This window comes from Salvia splendens, chromosome 4, assembly GCF_004379255.2.
Source record: "Salvia splendens isolate huo1 chromosome 4, SspV2, whole genome shotgun sequence".
Taxonomy (NCBI): Eukaryota; Viridiplantae; Streptophyta; class Magnoliopsida; order Lamiales; family Lamiaceae; genus Salvia; species Salvia splendens.
In genome coordinates, this window is record NC_056035.1 from 39,082,234 (window position 1) to 39,098,151 (window position 15,918).

At 36.0% G+C, this 15,918-nt stretch overlaps 3 protein-coding genes across 4 annotated transcripts; 2 read left to right on the top strand and 1 right to left on the bottom strand.

Annotated features, from left to right (window-relative positions):
- Positions 1 to 1,209: 1,209 nt before the first annotated feature.
- LOC121799960 (chloroplast envelope membrane protein-like) lies at positions 1,210 to 7,366 on the bottom strand. 2 transcript variants are annotated; one of them, XR_006050404.1, is made up of 8 exons: positions 6,220 to 7,366; positions 5,709 to 5,794; positions 4,587 to 4,760; positions 4,175 to 4,289; positions 3,522 to 3,619; positions 3,102 to 3,237; positions 1,722 to 2,404; positions 1,210 to 1,410 (listed from the first exon to the last, which is right to left on the bottom strand). XR_006050404.1 is itself a non-coding variant. In XM_042199492.1 (7 exons), the coding sequence occupies exons 1-7, from the start codon at positions 6,850 to 6,852 to the stop codon at positions 2,336 to 2,338; spliced, it is 1,311 nt and encodes a 436-aa protein (XP_042055426.1). In that variant the 5' UTR covers positions 6,853 to 7,366; the 3' UTR covers positions 1,588 to 2,335. The 2 variants fall into 2 exon arrangements, 1 of the variants encoding a protein (XP_042055426.1); XM_042199492.1 differs by lacking the exon at positions 1,210 to 1,410 and having other exon boundaries at positions 1,588 to 2,404.
- Positions 7,367 to 8,190: 824 nt separating this feature from the next.
- On the top strand, positions 8,191 to 10,666 carry LOC121799962 (30S ribosomal protein S17-like). The gene is made up of 3 exons (XM_042199494.1): positions 8,191 to 8,423; positions 8,515 to 8,659; positions 10,471 to 10,666. The coding sequence occupies exons 1-2, from the start codon at positions 8,262 to 8,264 to the stop codon at positions 8,656 to 8,658; spliced, it is 306 nt and encodes a 101-aa protein (XP_042055428.1). The 5' UTR covers positions 8,191 to 8,261; the 3' UTR covers position 8,659; positions 10,471 to 10,666.
- A 1,150-nt stretch (positions 10,667 to 11,816) lies between these two features.
- LOC121799961 lies at positions 11,817 to 14,846 on the top strand. Its single transcript, XM_042199493.1, has 6 exons — positions 11,817 to 12,180; positions 12,455 to 12,508; positions 13,237 to 13,317; positions 14,156 to 14,225; positions 14,314 to 14,402; positions 14,497 to 14,846. Exons 1-6 carry the CDS (start codon positions 12,007 to 12,009, stop codon positions 14,629 to 14,631), a joined length of 603 nt encoding a protein of 200 aa, XP_042055427.1. The 5' UTR covers positions 11,817 to 12,006; the 3' UTR covers positions 14,632 to 14,846.
- Positions 14,847 to 15,918: the final 1,072 nt, after the last annotated feature.

Here is a 15,918-nt window from a genome sequence, read left to right on the forward strand (position 1 = left end):
AACAACAAATTAATATTCCAATATATCACATGATTTACATCTACAGTAACTACAGAAATTTAATTTGATGTGATTGATCAAAACATAGCACCTTCTTTTTCTAATGATTATTAAAACTGTGTAATTAGGTTAAATTGTTGAAATCAACAAGAAAAATTTTGATGTTTGGATTTGTTCTAGGTAGCCCATGATGAAATCGTCTATATGTTATATATTGTCCGTATTTTTCATTCAAACATGTAATTTTCTTTATGAATAAACAAACATTTAATTCATCAGTGATGACATCCATATGGAATATATTTTTTTTCTACAATTATGTCTAAACATCTTATTGGTCGGGCAGAATTTTATTTATTAGCAAGCAAGCTATTAGCCACCCTTCAGATAGGTTATTAATTTTGTATACATGTAAATAAATCACGTTTTCATAATTAGACCTAATTAGATTGGCTTAGTGCTTAATATCATAGCCATACTATCCACCTACATGCTACTCCCAATTTAGTCTACTATATTTTGTTAAATCCATAACAATAGTTATAATACAAAAATTGAATAATGTGCTACATGTAGATTTAATTCTACCTATCTAATTTTTAATTAATTTCTTCTTCTTTTGAATAAAAAATTAAAAAGGAAAATTAACACAAACATATGAATTAGAAAAGCAAAAATATTTATGAAGGAGAACCCACACCAACTCAACACATGCTTAAATTCATTTTCCTTTATTTGACTTTTAATTACTCATGAGTCTCAGTCAACACATTAATAATCTGTATTTAATTTTGTGATATTCAGATCGACGTGATTTAGAAAACTGTAATAAAACAAGATTGTAGTACATGACATCTCTTCAACTTTATTAATTAACTTTATTTAATTATTTATTATGTACATATAAATATACTACATGTTACTGGATATTATATCACGTGGTTCATTTAAGTGTAGGCCATGTAGATGGATCCTCTAATATCAAGACCAGACCTGATCCATCACCACATAATGAATGTGTCAATTAAGTGCAATATAATTGATACTATATGTTTTCCCTTCATTCAAGAAATTGAGATTCAAGTCAATATGAGAGTAAATAAAGAACCATCATTAATTCTTTTTAATAAGAAAAAAAAACACAACGGAGGATTCTAAAACATAATTTCATCATGTATGTTATAGACAATAGAAAGGTTGTCGTCAATATCAGAAAACAGAAGCGGTAAGACCATCTGGAAACTCCAGGATCCAGTAAATTACTCAGTTGTTGGATGTCCAGTAGTTAAATCGATAACACAATTAGATAACTCAAACAACGAGCTTCAAAACCATCAATCAATTTTGAGTTTCGATACCGAACATGTCTCTGAATCATAGCTCCAAATTTATGCAAAAGATAGTTCGAATCTACAACAAATAAAAAGGATTTGAAAACTATTGTAATTTTAACATTCAAATCTCGTGCGTAAGAGAAAAAGAAAGAAATGAGAGAGAACGTAATTTAAAATATTTTATTAAGCGGAGTTATGAATGACCGTAGAAAATCAAGTCGAAGGTTGTATATGTGGATACGAGAGAATTAAGTATTATAAAAATGTTGAATTAAATTGGATTGGACGAGCGTCACTGACGGAGATAGACCCCACAGGATAGGGGGGCCCTTAACTCACAGATAAGACCTAATTCATGTGCGAGCAATGCCAAACCAAAACACATACCATAATTTTAAGGCCGGGCCGAGGAGGCTCCGGTGGAGGGAGTCGAGGAGGCGTTGGCCGCAGTCAAACTCCATTCGTTCTTCACGAAAACTTGATCCAAATAAGATGCAATAAATGTGCATTCTGGACTTCAAACCAACAGAGCATGTGTTTCCACTGGCATCACCACCTTCAATGCTACAAGGTCCTACAACTCATGGCAGGTAGCACAACAGGATCAATAAACCCTGACACACGACAAGCCAGAAACGGACATCTGGAAAATCCTCGAGGCTCCAGAACTCGTTACAGCTAGTGGTCACCTGTCTCCAGCTAGCTAGAGCTAGTACGAGAGTTCGTTGAAGTAAATATTGACATCAATGAGAGACGAGGGGACGGGGATAAGTAAAGTGACCGATTTTTACGCAGCGCTGCGTAATTATTGTTTCAACTAGTCTAGGAATCTTTCCTAGTGTTATGAGTGTTTAATTATGGACATAAATGTTCTAGCCTAGTACAACAGAATGTGTAGCAAACTAAGGAAGCAAGCCACACGAATGAAAAAATGTTCGTATATGAAAAGAATACGAGAGCCCAAGCCGAGAGAGAACCAGTGTGTATGTAGCGAAATCCTCCTAATGTCTCTTCATCTCCTGGAAAATATTGGCCACCTTTGGGGATAATCTAGGCAGAAACTTGAACATCTGAAAAGGAAAGGAAAATCGAAGGCGTTATATATACACGAGCTCAAAACATCTTGAAGAGTAACTTCTGGTAAAAACAAACCTACAAAAATGAAAATCATAAACAAACTCATATATATGTCGAAAGAATAAGAGATTCTTCGTCCAATTCTCTCTCTCGTATCGTTCTTTGCATTGCTTTTCATCTTTATTAATCTTAAAGTGAGCAACTGGGAAGGCATGTGACTGAAGATTTAGGACATGGTTAAGGAAACGATACGATGACAACTGAATGACAGCATTGAAAGGGCAAAAAAAAAAACAGTAAGAACGACGCTCATTCAAAGCCACCTAGAAGATGGAACAACTTTAAGTAGTGAAAAAACTGAAAAGGCAAAGCAGCAGCAGCAACAGTTAACATGTGCATGGATGGAATCCAGAGCAGAACTGACGAGTCTGCGGGTCCACTAAATTTTCGGATTCGAAAGAAGGAAAGTAAATGTGAATATGGACGAAACTGGTCTTTTACTCTAGGATATGTGTTAAGTTTGCGGGGCCTATATTTTGCCACATCAAAAATAGTATCTTGTAAATTGACAGCATGCCTTGGAATATGAATCAAATGTACGAAAGATCGATACAAGAGAAAAAAAATAAGCAACTCTTCCACAAAACATTATTGAGGCATATATCACACTAAAGTATAACGAAAACGTACCCACAGCTTCACACAAGCATCAAGGATGACTGGGATCAGGCATACGAAGATTGTTATGGAATTCGAATCGATCTCAAGTCCAAAATGCTCTACCATGACCTCCAACAGTGTTTGCCAGCCCGATTCAGAGTGATATCTGCAAGTTAAAAATTTATAAGCTTAAATTAAAAAGAAAATGCTTCTAAGACGAAAGCTAAATGCAATTAGTTATCACGGAGAACAAGTACAGTGACTACTACTCACTGTCGGATCACAACTATTCGCCACAACAGAACAGTACAGGAAGGTTTACATTTATATGACTGAGTTAACGATGAAACTACACCGTAAAAATATCACACAAACTTCACATATGAGATGAATTTAGCTGAGCTATATGGAAACCAAATACGATGATTGAGAGAATAGCCAAGAAATTACCCCAAAAAAATATCAGTGATAAGTATAATAAGAAACGCCTTTCCGGTGTCTGATATATTATTCAGTAACTTATAACCAGTAAATTTCAGCAAGGCTACCTGCAGGGGAACGTAGACAACATCAGATAGAAAAAAATAATTATTACTGAAGATGTAACCAAAATAACAAAATTTCGCCTTTATATGTTAAAACTCAAGGATTGTAATCGTGCTTTAAAAATTACGTTGATTATATTTATAACATAAATTGTCAGTATTGTTTAAATGTATGTCAACTGTAATATATTAGGCCAGTCCTACATTACTTAACTTGGTAAGTCTCTAGTATGTGACGCGTCTTAAAAATAGTGGAAGTAAATATCCTTAAAAAAAAAAACTTCTTATTCTCAATTGATGAGGAAGGTTCACATAGAATTTTGACCTCTGGGAACTTTGCTATGTTCTTAAATGGTAAGTCTCAACAGTTACAGTAGTGAGTAGAACTATTTTCTATAGATATGTTGAACATTACTAGTGGTTATAGTTATTTTCTGTATGAACCGTGAAATGAGAAATAAGTAATCTGCTCTCTTGTATATTAATAAAAGGAACAAAGAAAATTTTGCTCGTGATAGAAGTGAAAAGAAGAGAGAAAATGATTTGATGATAACTCACTTGATTCTGATTGAAGTAGAGAAGAAGGAATACTGAGATCCCAAACAACATATCTGACCAAATGTTAGCAAATGCTTTACGGTTCTCCAATCTCCATTCATCTCGCAGCTCTAACCTGTCGGTTATAGAGAAGACACAACTAATGATGTTAAACTACATGCTACAAAAGACAATCCAAACAAAACAATAATAAGGCACTGTGAAAAAGCTAGAAGATTTCTGACTCGAGCTCCCTTTTCTAGTAAAAATGAGAGTAGCAGTGATCCTATTCATATGAATCATAACTATGCATAATTAATGTTTTCTTCAATTCTTACATGAAATTTAAGCTGTTAGATGAAGCAAAAGAAAATAATTATGTGTAAATTGACAAGATTCACTAAAATGTGCCAGTGGGGACTAAAATACTTACGCTTTTTGTCGTAACTCCAAGTAAAGGTCCTTATCAGAAAGAGGGGGAGATTTACCAATCTCTACTTCAAGCCGATATCGTGCTTTCTCAAGTTTTAGAGACTTGACCATTTCAAGCTTTTGATTCCTCCTAACATCAAGCAATTGTGCCGCGAGTGGTACTTTTTCTACATATCTGGTTAAGATATTGTAGAACTCATCAAGTCCCCATTGACAAAACTATGTAACAATAAGATAGCAGCAGTTGCAGCCACTTAGGGGACGTTTACTTTGAGTAGTACGATTGTTTGATAAAAATAATCCACCATTACCTTGATGGAGTGACTAATTTTAACTTGTTTGACCATCCTATCCTCTGAAAATAATCCTATGTTTTATCAATCTATCCTATTATTCAAAGTAAACACCCCCTAACGTTAATAATTACTATATTCATATAAATGCTATTTATAAGGAGTTTAGCAAATACCTGTATAAGCTACTATATGGAAGTAGAGATTTTTTTCAGAAGTTCAAAGAGTAATCAAGCAATCATCTAATATTTTATACTTATGCAATTTGCTTGATGTCAAATTTTAATATTAGGCAAATATGCTCCTGCGGCAATGAATTCATAGTCAAGTCCATAAAAGTTATCTCATACATCTAAAAGATGAGAAAGGAGTAAAGGGAGAGTAGAATCCAGTTGAAGCAAATGCTCAAGAAGGGCGAAGGCTAGTTGCAGTGTGCGTAGTAAGGTAAAATACTGTCAACAATTCAGATAACTTGTGCGGTTTGAACAAATAGCTTAATGCATACAAGTTCACATCACATGAGGAAGAGCAGCATTAATAACATGCTAACATCACGCTTGGCAGCATGAAGTAGTACTATCAAGTTGCTGACACAGAACAGAACTTCAGTTAACATTCACATATCTTACTAAGATCGAGTTAGCCATTTCTTTGAGACAAAAAGTAATCTGAATGTGGAAAGGTATGAATCGTGTGATATTAGACTGTACTTTTTATTTTTCTCGAAGAAGCACTAGCATACTTATCAGGTTACTTTCTAGAGAAACAAATAAAAGGCTAGTTTGTATCTTTAAACCGAGTGCGAAAATACATCGTATGGTAAGATTTACCTGTCCAGAAAAGGCATAAGAACGTAGTCATGAACCAAGAAATCCACAGCCCATGGAACAATGACCAGGACTGCCAAAAATTTAGCCTGAAATGAGAAAGAATGTAATGAAAATAGTGAATAATACTACTCACTAACAAGATGAAAATTGTGTGAGGCTGATTACTAATTCGTTCTATGAAAAACATACGAGCACCAAGCATCGAAATATACTATTTTCAGGTTTATTAACTACTCTAAATGTTGAGTATTTTCACAGAACACACTAATAAATTATGGCCAATACTAGTCATACATACATGCTCTGCTACTTGGAACAGGAACTTTGATAATTTTTATAGAAAAAATGCAACACAGCAAGTTCTAACATTAGAGATATGTTGCTGCAAGGCAAGGCTTAAAAGTTGAAATCAAATTCCACAACAACAATGCTACCCAATAAGGTATAATTATAGAGTTCTTATGCATCAAATGGATTTATCTCTATGACAATGAACTTAACTCTAACTCACCGAATTGAATGAGGCATAGCGGAAAACTCGATCTTCATACAGAATATCATCATCCTCTCTGCCTAAAACTAAATCCCTCACAGACTTAGCCAACCCTCTACCAGAAAACACCTCCCTAAAATCATCCTCAACATCATCTCCCGGTTTCCCAACCGCCCCATTAGAGTCTTGAACCCATGAACCACCATTACTAACATCATCACCATCATACGTCCCATCAACAATCCAGTCCTCCCACCTCCGATTCTCCTCATTCTTCACATCCTCCTGTGCTTCCCTCAATTCCACAATAGCCTCTGCTCGCCTTCTCCACGCCTCAAACTTCTCATTCGCGGATAACCCCATATCACTCACCTCCTCCTCCTCCTCCTCTAGCACTTCGAATGCAGCATCATCCTTCAAACCAAGCCAATTCCCATCCTCATCAAAGAAGAACCTCTGCCACCAACTCCTCTTCTTTGAATGCTTTTTCTTTGCATTCGGCACCAGCCCACTATGTTTTCTCCTCCCACAACTCAATTGCACCCCAGAAATCGAAGCATTGCCACAGGGGAAAGAATTATCCGAGACACAACTATAATTAGACAAGACTAGATTTTGACATAAGACAAGTGAAGTGCTCATCAAGAACATGAAACGCCTTCCACATTTTAAGCCTCATGAAGCAGTAAAGACACAATCTTGCTGGAACAAGCTCACTAAGCACGCAAAGTTAGACATTAAATCAGTCAATCACGCAAACCCCACAAGCCTAGAAATCATATTTGTAATTGCAACCCAAATTTCAAAGATTAAATGGCAGTGATAATGGCCAAAGAAACTAGACCAAGAATGAGAAAAATTGTAGAAACCTGATCCACAACTGTAATGCTAGAAAAATGAAAAAAGAAAACAAGAAATGTTTTGTGGGTTTATCCAGAGGGATAGTGATAGCCAAGCGGGAGACGGATAACGGTTTTGGTTTGATTTTTTTTTCTTTACCCTTCAAAACCAAGACTAGAGATTATGCTGATTGTTGTGATTTGAAGGAAAGTTTAGGCACTAAACAGGAATTTGAGCCTTACATTTTTCATTGTTGTTTTCTATATTAGCAGAATTCATATGAATATACGTAAATAGGATAAGAGCCTCAGCTGAATAGAGGATATTTCCACATGATATTCCGACGTCCATTCGCTTTTTCATCATCTCAGGATTATCTTTTTAAAACGTGGGATTTTGTAAATATATGTGTCCCTGGATAAAGGCAATGGCGAAATCGCCAAATATTGATTTTGTTTGTTTTTAGATTATTCATATTCGCATAAATTACAAAAAATCCTAATCCTTTTTAAAATGTTATTGAATTTATAGTATCCTTAATAATTTATTAAAACACAAATCTGTATAATCGCAATAATTCAATTATCATATTACTACCTCTATCTCCCAAATATTATCTCACTTTAACCCGACACGAGTTCTAAGAAATATAACGGAAAGTGAGTTGAAAAAGTCAGTGAATTGTGGGTCCTATTTTTATATATTAGTTTTATAATAAAATGTGAGTAGAAATGAGTTAGTGGAATATGAGGCCTACTATAAAAAATAATAAAAAGTGAAATGGGATAAACTTTGGGGGATGGACGGAAATGGAAAAATGAGACAAACTTTTGGTAAGAGAGGTAGTAATACTATCCATCTCATCTATCAAGCCAAACGATCAATCACAATTTTCAATTATCTAATTTACACATAATATAATGTATTTGGATGAGATTCAACCAATATTTTTGATACACCAATAAAATAAATGCAAATGATTTCAAAATTTCATATTTAATGGGGTAGTATTTCATTTTCAATTCATTACACTACTACTAAAAACGATTAGAGACCAATTTCGTTTAAATTTGGGCTGAACTTGAAGCCCAACCGAGCCCATTAAGCCCGAGGATGGAACGACGTCGTTCTGTTTGGGGAGGAGGGTTTTAGCCGCCGGCCTGAGGGTTGAAAGCAGAAGTAAAGGAGAAAAACCGTAGTCGGAAACCAATCAATCAGCGATGAAGCCGGTGGTGGGGACGGTGGTGTCCAACAAAATGCAGAAATCCGTGGTTGTGGCGGTGGACCGTCTCTTCCACCACAAGCTCTACAACCGCTACGTCAAGCGCACCTCAAAATTCATGGCGCACGACGAGCAAAATAACTGCAATATCGGTGATCGCGTCAGTACTCTTTCACACATACACACTCTCTCGCACGCATATGATTCGTACAACAATTGACTGACATCACGTTTTCCGGTTCCGATTTCAGGTGAGGTTGGATCCTTCGCGGCCGCTCAGCAAGCGGAAGCATTGGACCGTGGCTGAAATCCTTAAGAAAGCTAGAATATACGTGGCGCCAACTGTCAACAAGGATGTTTCAACTCCAGTTGATTCGAGCAGCAAGACATCTTGAGGTGTGATTTTCGTTGCCTCTCGCAGCTTAGGATTTAGGATATTTCTTGAAATGCGTCGGGTTAGGTTTCAGAGCTTGTTAGGTTAGGCTTCTGTGTTATTCGTTAGGTAATTCATGAAATACTTTTGCATTTGCAGCTTACTCTTTATGCGTGTGGATGATTGGGAATTTAGGGTACTGATTGAAATTCGTCGGATTAGGTTTGAGAGCTTGTTAAGTTAGGCTTCTGTGTTATTTGTTAGGCATTTCATGAAGTCATAAAAGTCGAATCTTCCAACAAGGTCTGGAATTGTTTGTTCGTCTGCACGCTTCAATGCATCAGATTATTCTCTTGCGAGTTTCATGGTGCAGAGATTGTAAAGTTTGTTGTGCTGGGATATTAGCATGAATAGGATGATATCTGAGATGTGTTAGGCTTAATCTAATGTTTGATGGAATGCCCCTGTTTATTTACAGTATAGGATATGTGTTCTTTTCTCTATGTCGCTATCTATATTTGTAGGTGGTTTAAGAACGATAACGTTTTGATTTCAAATGAACTCTTTGGTTTCCTTCTACGTTCCGAATCAAGTTTATGCTCTCCTTTATGATCTAGAAACTTCTTGAGCATTTTGCTTATGTTAGGCTGATAAAGTGATATGGGATCGAACTCGAAATTTTTAATAGAAGGGTTGTTTAGGATCTTGTACATTGCAAAACTAAGATGGTTATTGCCAAAATTCTAATTTTATCTTCAGTTTCTTGCTTAAGATGGTAATTGTTTGTAATAATAAGATGGCAATTTAAGTAGAAAATGAGGAGTATGCTTCAGGGTGTGCTCGGTTACACAAACTGGAAGAAGCATCAAATGTTTACTTTGTCTTTACTATTTAAATGGTTTAATAATGTCCCCTCATAGATATATATGGTAGTTGTGTAATTTTTATGAAAATACAAAACTTGATTTGCTTAATGTATGCTATATTGCTATGAGGGATGCTTTTGCTCTTTTAATTCTCTTCCTCATTGTACAAGAAGTGTGTATAAACAGATATAGGGATGTAATCAAATGCAAACTCTAAATATTGTACAAACTCCAAACTGTTATCTGGACCGTTAGAAAATGTCAACAGACAACCGATGATAAAATAATAGCAACAAAAAATGTCAAGAAATGTCGACGGTTGATGTTGTGTTGACATATTTTGTTGCTGTTATTTTGTCATCTGTTGATATTTTCTAACGGTCCAGATCATAGTTTGGAGTTTGTACAATACTTAGATTTTGCATTTCATCACTACCCAACTGATATATCTATGTCCCCTCATAGATATATATTGTATTTGTGTAATTTTTATGAAAATACCAAACTTGATCTGCTTAATTGTATGCTATGAGGGATGCTTTTGCTCTTTTAATCCCCTTCCTCATTGTACAAGAAGTGTGTATAAACAGAACTCTATGTTGGTCATATTGTCTTTTGGGGTTACATTGGAAATTCAACAGCTATCATTCCAAAGTTTCTAAAGAGAATTTAATAGTATATAAACTATAATCTGATGTTAAACTCATTGACTGAAAATGCATTTAGTAGTTAAATTCATAATTTTGCATGTTATATACTTTTGCATAACTATTAACGGGGGCAGGGAATTCAAAATTTCCAACACAAGGATGTTAACTGGACCTTTGTACCTATTAGTCTTCTAAAGAATTAAACAGGACCTAGCCCTATAAGCCTCCATTTTCATGACTATTATTTCTCATTGATTTGTAATGTGTTATAGATTAGTACAAAATTCTAATCTCAAATGATTGATGTTCGATGCGCAGGTCCTCTCGCCTCAATTCAATTGAAAGATAAATCAGCACTGTGCACTGCTTCCAGACAGATTTTGGTGTTGGTGTTGGTGTTGGTGTTGTGCAGCCAGCCAGTTACTAAGGCTACTTTTCTCTTTTTATTTAGGACCTGTGTCACTGTGAATCCTTTACAAATTCTTTAAGCAGTTTTCACTTTTGAGCTTTCTTATCTGCTTGGTATACTACTTATTAGAAATGGGCCACTCACCCCTTAAAAGGCCTCATAAGGGGGAGGGTTATCCACACTTATATAGATTAGATGGGATCTTCACCAAGTCGATGTGGGACAGAATTTAGAGGATTTAACACGCCCCCTCACGTGTGGGCCGGAAAGGACATCGGTCTTCCATCACGTGGGTAGGCAATGCAAGAGAAACCATCATCGATGTGGGCCGGAAAGGACATTGGTCTTCCACTCGTGAGGTAGATAAGAGATAAAGAGAAAACCATCATCGACTTGGGCCCGCTCTGATACCATATTATAAATGAGCCACTCACCCCTTTAAAGGCCTCATAAGGGGATGGTTATCCACACTTATATAGATTAGATGAGATCTTCACCAAGTCGATGTGGGACAGAATTTAGAGGATTTAACACTACTCCCATCTTTTATGCTACTAGAGAAATTATAGTTCTGAATCAACTGTTGTTCATTTATCTCGAACTGGTCAAGTATAGCCATGAATCTTCTTCTTCTTCTTCTTCTTCTTCCCATGTGTGATCAATGCAAGTTGGTAAGACACTAACCAAAGTCACCTTGTTAGGTTTGACATCACCAAGCAGCATTGCTTGTATGCAAGCAAACGCCCTAACATAATCTTGAAACTCGATCTATCCAGAGATCACTGCAGTCCATGACTTGTTCTTCTCCGAGATCATGCATGTAACTCTCCCCACAACACTTGCAGCTCCACCTCCCACTTGTTATTTTGAATCCAAATATTTTACCCGTCTTAATAATAAGAAGAAGAAGATGTACATGTAAGACAATACGGCGGATATATCATTTGGTATGGGTTTATAGTAAAATATTTGACCCACTTGACAGTCTCACACAAATATTATTTGCCCGACGTATGTATGATGATTTTTTTTAAAAATAAATAAAAATAGTGAATAGATAAAAATAGCAAAATGAATTATTTTTGGGACAAAGAGAGTACTATGAAGGCCAATGGATTTTATATCTTAGCCCATTCATTATTAAGCCCGAAACAAGTATTGTGAAAGCCCAAATAGCTGGATCCAAAACCAGAAAACCCTACCACCAGTAACTAATTACCATAAACATTAAATTAAATTAATAAAATAAAAACGATAATCAGTCTCTCAAATCTACAGGCAGTCGAAGTTGAACCACTGCCAAGCAGCTAACCTTCCCACTCTCTCGGAACCTTCTCGAATCACACCGAAAACCTCAATTTTCTCTCTCCTCAATCCCCAAGAATTTTATAGGTTTCCGCATCCCATTATCGGCGAATTCGTCAGGCATTTGATCCGTGCGAACAATGGAGGGAGGCGCATCTGTGTCGCCGGAGAAGGCCGCGGAATCAGCTTCCTACACTTATTGGGTGCGAGAGGCGAGCCGCGACGCCGCGCCTCTGCCCGCGCCCAAGAAGATTGACCCGGCGGATGCCTGCAATCGGCCCACCCAATCTCACCTTGGCTCCGCCTGGAATCGGGTATGCATTTTGCATCATCGGAAAGCCTTCCATTTACGAGCTGCCTTATTTCATATAGAAATGGTTATCATGCATTTGAGTGATCTCTGGACTGTGATATTAACTAATTGATTGTATCATGTGGATGTGATTCATAGGGATTAAGATGAACAACTTCTACCCTAGGGTTTAGCTTGCTTTAGTTTGGTGGAATTAAGTTTGAATATAACTAGCTTGTTATGATAATCACCATTATAATGTTCAGTTTTTTGCTTATCATATTTTACCTTAGCAGGCTGGAACGTGGGAGGAAAAGAATTTAAACAAGTGGGCAAATGAGAGAATCAAGGTACTTTATTCATTGACTTTGTGCTTCGGCTTAACCAGGAAGAATTAGAATAGTAGTAGTAGTATTCATGCAATTATGACCATTGGCGGACACACATAAGCCTAAGGGAGGGCTTAAGCCCTTCCTAAATTATTTCTTGTTCACTTTTCTAGTTGTATAATAGTAGTATTGTAATTTTATTAGTATTTTGTGTGAATTAATATGCAAAAATCCCACATAAAATTTGAATATGTAGCCCCTATCATGATAATTTTCTGTGTTTGCCCATGATTATGACATTGTTAAAGTTTGGATTTTCGCAAGGCTTGAGCATGTAAATGCTTCAAGTTCATTGCTCATTGATGTGAGGAAAGGCTCTTGTTTGAATCTGTGATTGAAGTTGCATAGCGGGCAGTGCCATGGGTGGGTTAGGGTTGAGGATTACAAGAGCATTATTAGCATAAATCGAGGGGAGTCTTTATGTATAGACCTTGTTGGTGTTTGAAATATGATCACTTTAGCTAAAGTTTGGCTGTAATTAACTAGGCATGAGCATGAGTCATGACCTGTGTGAAAAACGTTAGTTTCCCCCGAAGAAGAAGAATCAGATATGCATGTTTAATGTTGGATTTTGATGAAACTTGTGTCATTTCATACAATTATATTTGTTGTTTGTGGATATTGATCAATTGGCTTTCCTATACACTCTGCCCTGCCATCCCATTTCAATTTTTTGTCTTTGATTTCAGGAGTTGCTTCTCTCTATGGGTTCACTAGAGTTCTCTGGGGGCAAGGCTGAAATAACAGATGTGACAAGATGCTCTGGAGATGTGAGTGCCTTTAATACTAACTGTCTAAAACTGATGTATTTGCTGCCAGCTTTTGGAGATAAAGACATACTCCCTCCGTCCCAAGTTACTTGAGTCATATTCCATTTTGGGTTGTCCCAAGTTACTTGAGTCATTTCTCTTTTTAGCTAAAAACAAAACATCAAATATCATCTACTTTATTCTTTCTTTTACTTTACTCTATCTACTTTATTCTCTCATCTACTTTATTTATCTGTATTTAACTCATTAAACACCACTTTCTTAAATCTCGTGTTGAAAAGAAACGCCTCAAGTAACGTGGGACGGAGGGAGTACAAATCAATGCCATCTTTCAGTCTATTCTCAATGTAAACCTTTATGAGAACTTGAATTTGAACCGAGTAGTAGTTAATAACTTATTTTAGCCTCTCTTTTTTGTTCAAAATGACATTTGTTAAATTTGCAATCTAGAAAAATTTTCTATTCTATATGCTCTTTTCGTTATTTCAATCCTAGCGGCTGCAAATACCTTGGTTTTTTTGGCTTGTAAAGAAATCGGAACGTTTTTTTGCTGTATAAGAACCGGGAGGAGATGTTTATTTGGATTGGACATCCATCCAAATAAATTGGAACCCCCTCCCCCATTATGAATGCATTTATGCTAAACATTGATAGAATGAAGTGGAAGTGAGCAGGTTAAAGGATTATTCTAGACCCGAGCAAAATAATATTTTCATATTTTCAGGATTTCTTGGGTTGATTGCTTATGCCTGAAGGCTGAATGCCACTCGATTAAGTTTACTGCCGATTTGGATAGTTCTTAGTTCTTACAATAGGATCTCTGTACATTTTCTTGTAGGCATTCTTGGTTACTGTTAGGAACAAGAAAAGAGTTGGCTATACTTATGAGTTATCACTAACAGTAAAAGGTAAGACTCTCTTGGATGTTTATTGAATTTTTCGCTGTGCTTATCCTCAGTCATCTTCCTTGACGCTATTGGAAAAAAAAATAATCAGGAGAATGGGCAATTGAAGGGGAGACAAAGAAGATGAATGGTGACGTTGATGTTTCCGAGTTCTCCTTTGGTGAGCTGGATGACTTGGAGGTATGTTATACACGATTGATCAGCTTTTGTATTGTTTTTGTTATGAAGTTTTTAGGTCTCATTTGGATTTCGGCCATGCCATTTTGGTTTTCAGATCCAAGTAAAGCTCCGTGAAGACAAAGACGTCCAGCCGCAAGCTAAGCAGCAGATTCTTAAAGATCTGAAGTTATTTCTGCAGCCACTTCGCGAGCATTTGCTTCGATTCGAGGAGGAACTCAAAGGTAGATGATGCTTTATCCCATTGCTATCTATATAATTATATATGGTGGTTGATAATATGTGGCTTCTATCATCATTTACATTCAAATGTACTCAAATGTGTAACAGTAGCTTACATTAAATCCATATATTTTGACAATGGAGTTTGAGATTATTGTAACTTTTGCCGCTATTTTTAGACTTGGTTTATTGGAGCCTTGAATAATAGTAAAAGTTACTAGGTTATTGCCGAGTCAGTTAGGTCGCTGATTGTTTAGCAATTGTGTCTTAATGTACAAAATGTTAGATCCTATAACTTCAATAGTGCACATTTGGTTCCACTGATTACCCACGACAATCATCTCTCCGTCTCCCCTAATTCGATCTTCCTTCTTTTTTCTCCCAAAATTAGGCCCGTGACATGCCAGCTTTCATTTTAACGGGCTACAAACATGGGTAACATTCAGTGTTTTCTTTTCATTTTAACGTTTTAACGAAAATGTATTAATCATAGGGGAGTTTTAAAAGTACCCCACGTTTTAAATTTCGGATTAAACCATCTTCCCACAATAATTGCGAGCCAAATTGCCCTTGGTTATAAAAACGTCTCCTTCAATCTAAAGGGGTGGAACACTTTTTTAAAAATTACTTCTGTGTTTGATTAAGACTGACACATCACAAGACTCTCTATTAACACAAGTTTTTGGATAAGAAATATGCAGTTCGTAAATTATTGCAATTATTACTGTTGTTTTCAATCAAAGCAATTAACAAAGTGAAGAAAGTTGCTGCATACTTTTGTATCACAACTTATTGATAATATATGATATGGTCCCACAATAAATTGTAATACTAATTCATTTCAAAACTAATCACACACGTAAGTCCTCTTCGATTATGATGTAACACCTAATTACCTCGAAAATATGTAATAAATTAGCATACTTTTCCCCCAACTTTCCAAAGTTAGGTTATGCAAGTAAGAATTTCTTGGCGGATTTGGTAGTATAATTGCAATTATTGTACTACAATTTTTTTAATTTTTAAATATTAAATTGATATTTTTAAAATCAGAGAGAGAGAATAGTACATTTATTACCTCAGTGAAGGTACAATATTGATGATTCAAAGATCAATAAAGATTCAAAAATACAAGTCTTGATGTAATATTTTTTCTTCCATAAGAGCATCTCCAATAGAAATAGCCCAGTCATAGCCTAGCCACAAACTCCTCCTGCCACATCAGCAGCACTAAAAACTCATTCTGCCACATCATCAGGACAAACAACTGGACAAGCAATAGTCCAGCCATAGCCTA

Excerpts from the sequence above, each read along its gene's own strand:
- LOC121799960 (XM_042199492.1), bottom strand. The coding sequence starts at position 6,852 with ATGTTCTTGATGAGCACTTCACTTGTCTTATGTCAAAATCTAGTCTTG. Across the intron at positions 4,761-5,708 it reads CTTATGCCTTTTCTGGACAG|ATATGTAGAAAAAGTACCAC; the intron begins GTAAATCTTACC and ends TATCTTAACCAG. Across the intron at positions 4,290-4,586 it reads TTGGAGTTACGACAAAAAGC|GTTAGAGCTGCGAGATGAAT; the intron begins GTAAGTATTTTA and ends TATAACCGACAG.
- LOC121799962 (XM_042199494.1), top strand. The coding sequence starts at position 8,262 with ATGAAGCCGGTGGTGGGGACGGTGGTGTCCAACAAAATGCAGAAATCC. Across the intron at positions 8,424-8,514 it reads ACTGCAATATCGGTGATCGC|GTGAGGTTGGATCCTTCGCG; the intron begins GTCAGTACTCTT and ends TTCCGATTTCAG.
- LOC121799961 (XM_042199493.1), top strand. The coding sequence starts at position 12,007 with ATGGAGGGAGGCGCATCTGTGTCGCCGGAGAAGGCCGCGGAATCAGCT. Across the intron at positions 13,318-14,155 it reads TGACAAGATGCTCTGGAGAT|GCATTCTTGGTTACTGTTAG; the intron begins GTGAGTGCCTTT and ends ATTTTCTTGTAG. Across the intron at positions 14,403-14,496 it reads GTGAGCTGGATGACTTGGAG|ATCCAAGTAAAGCTCCGTGA; the intron begins GTATGTTATACA and ends TTTGGTTTTCAG.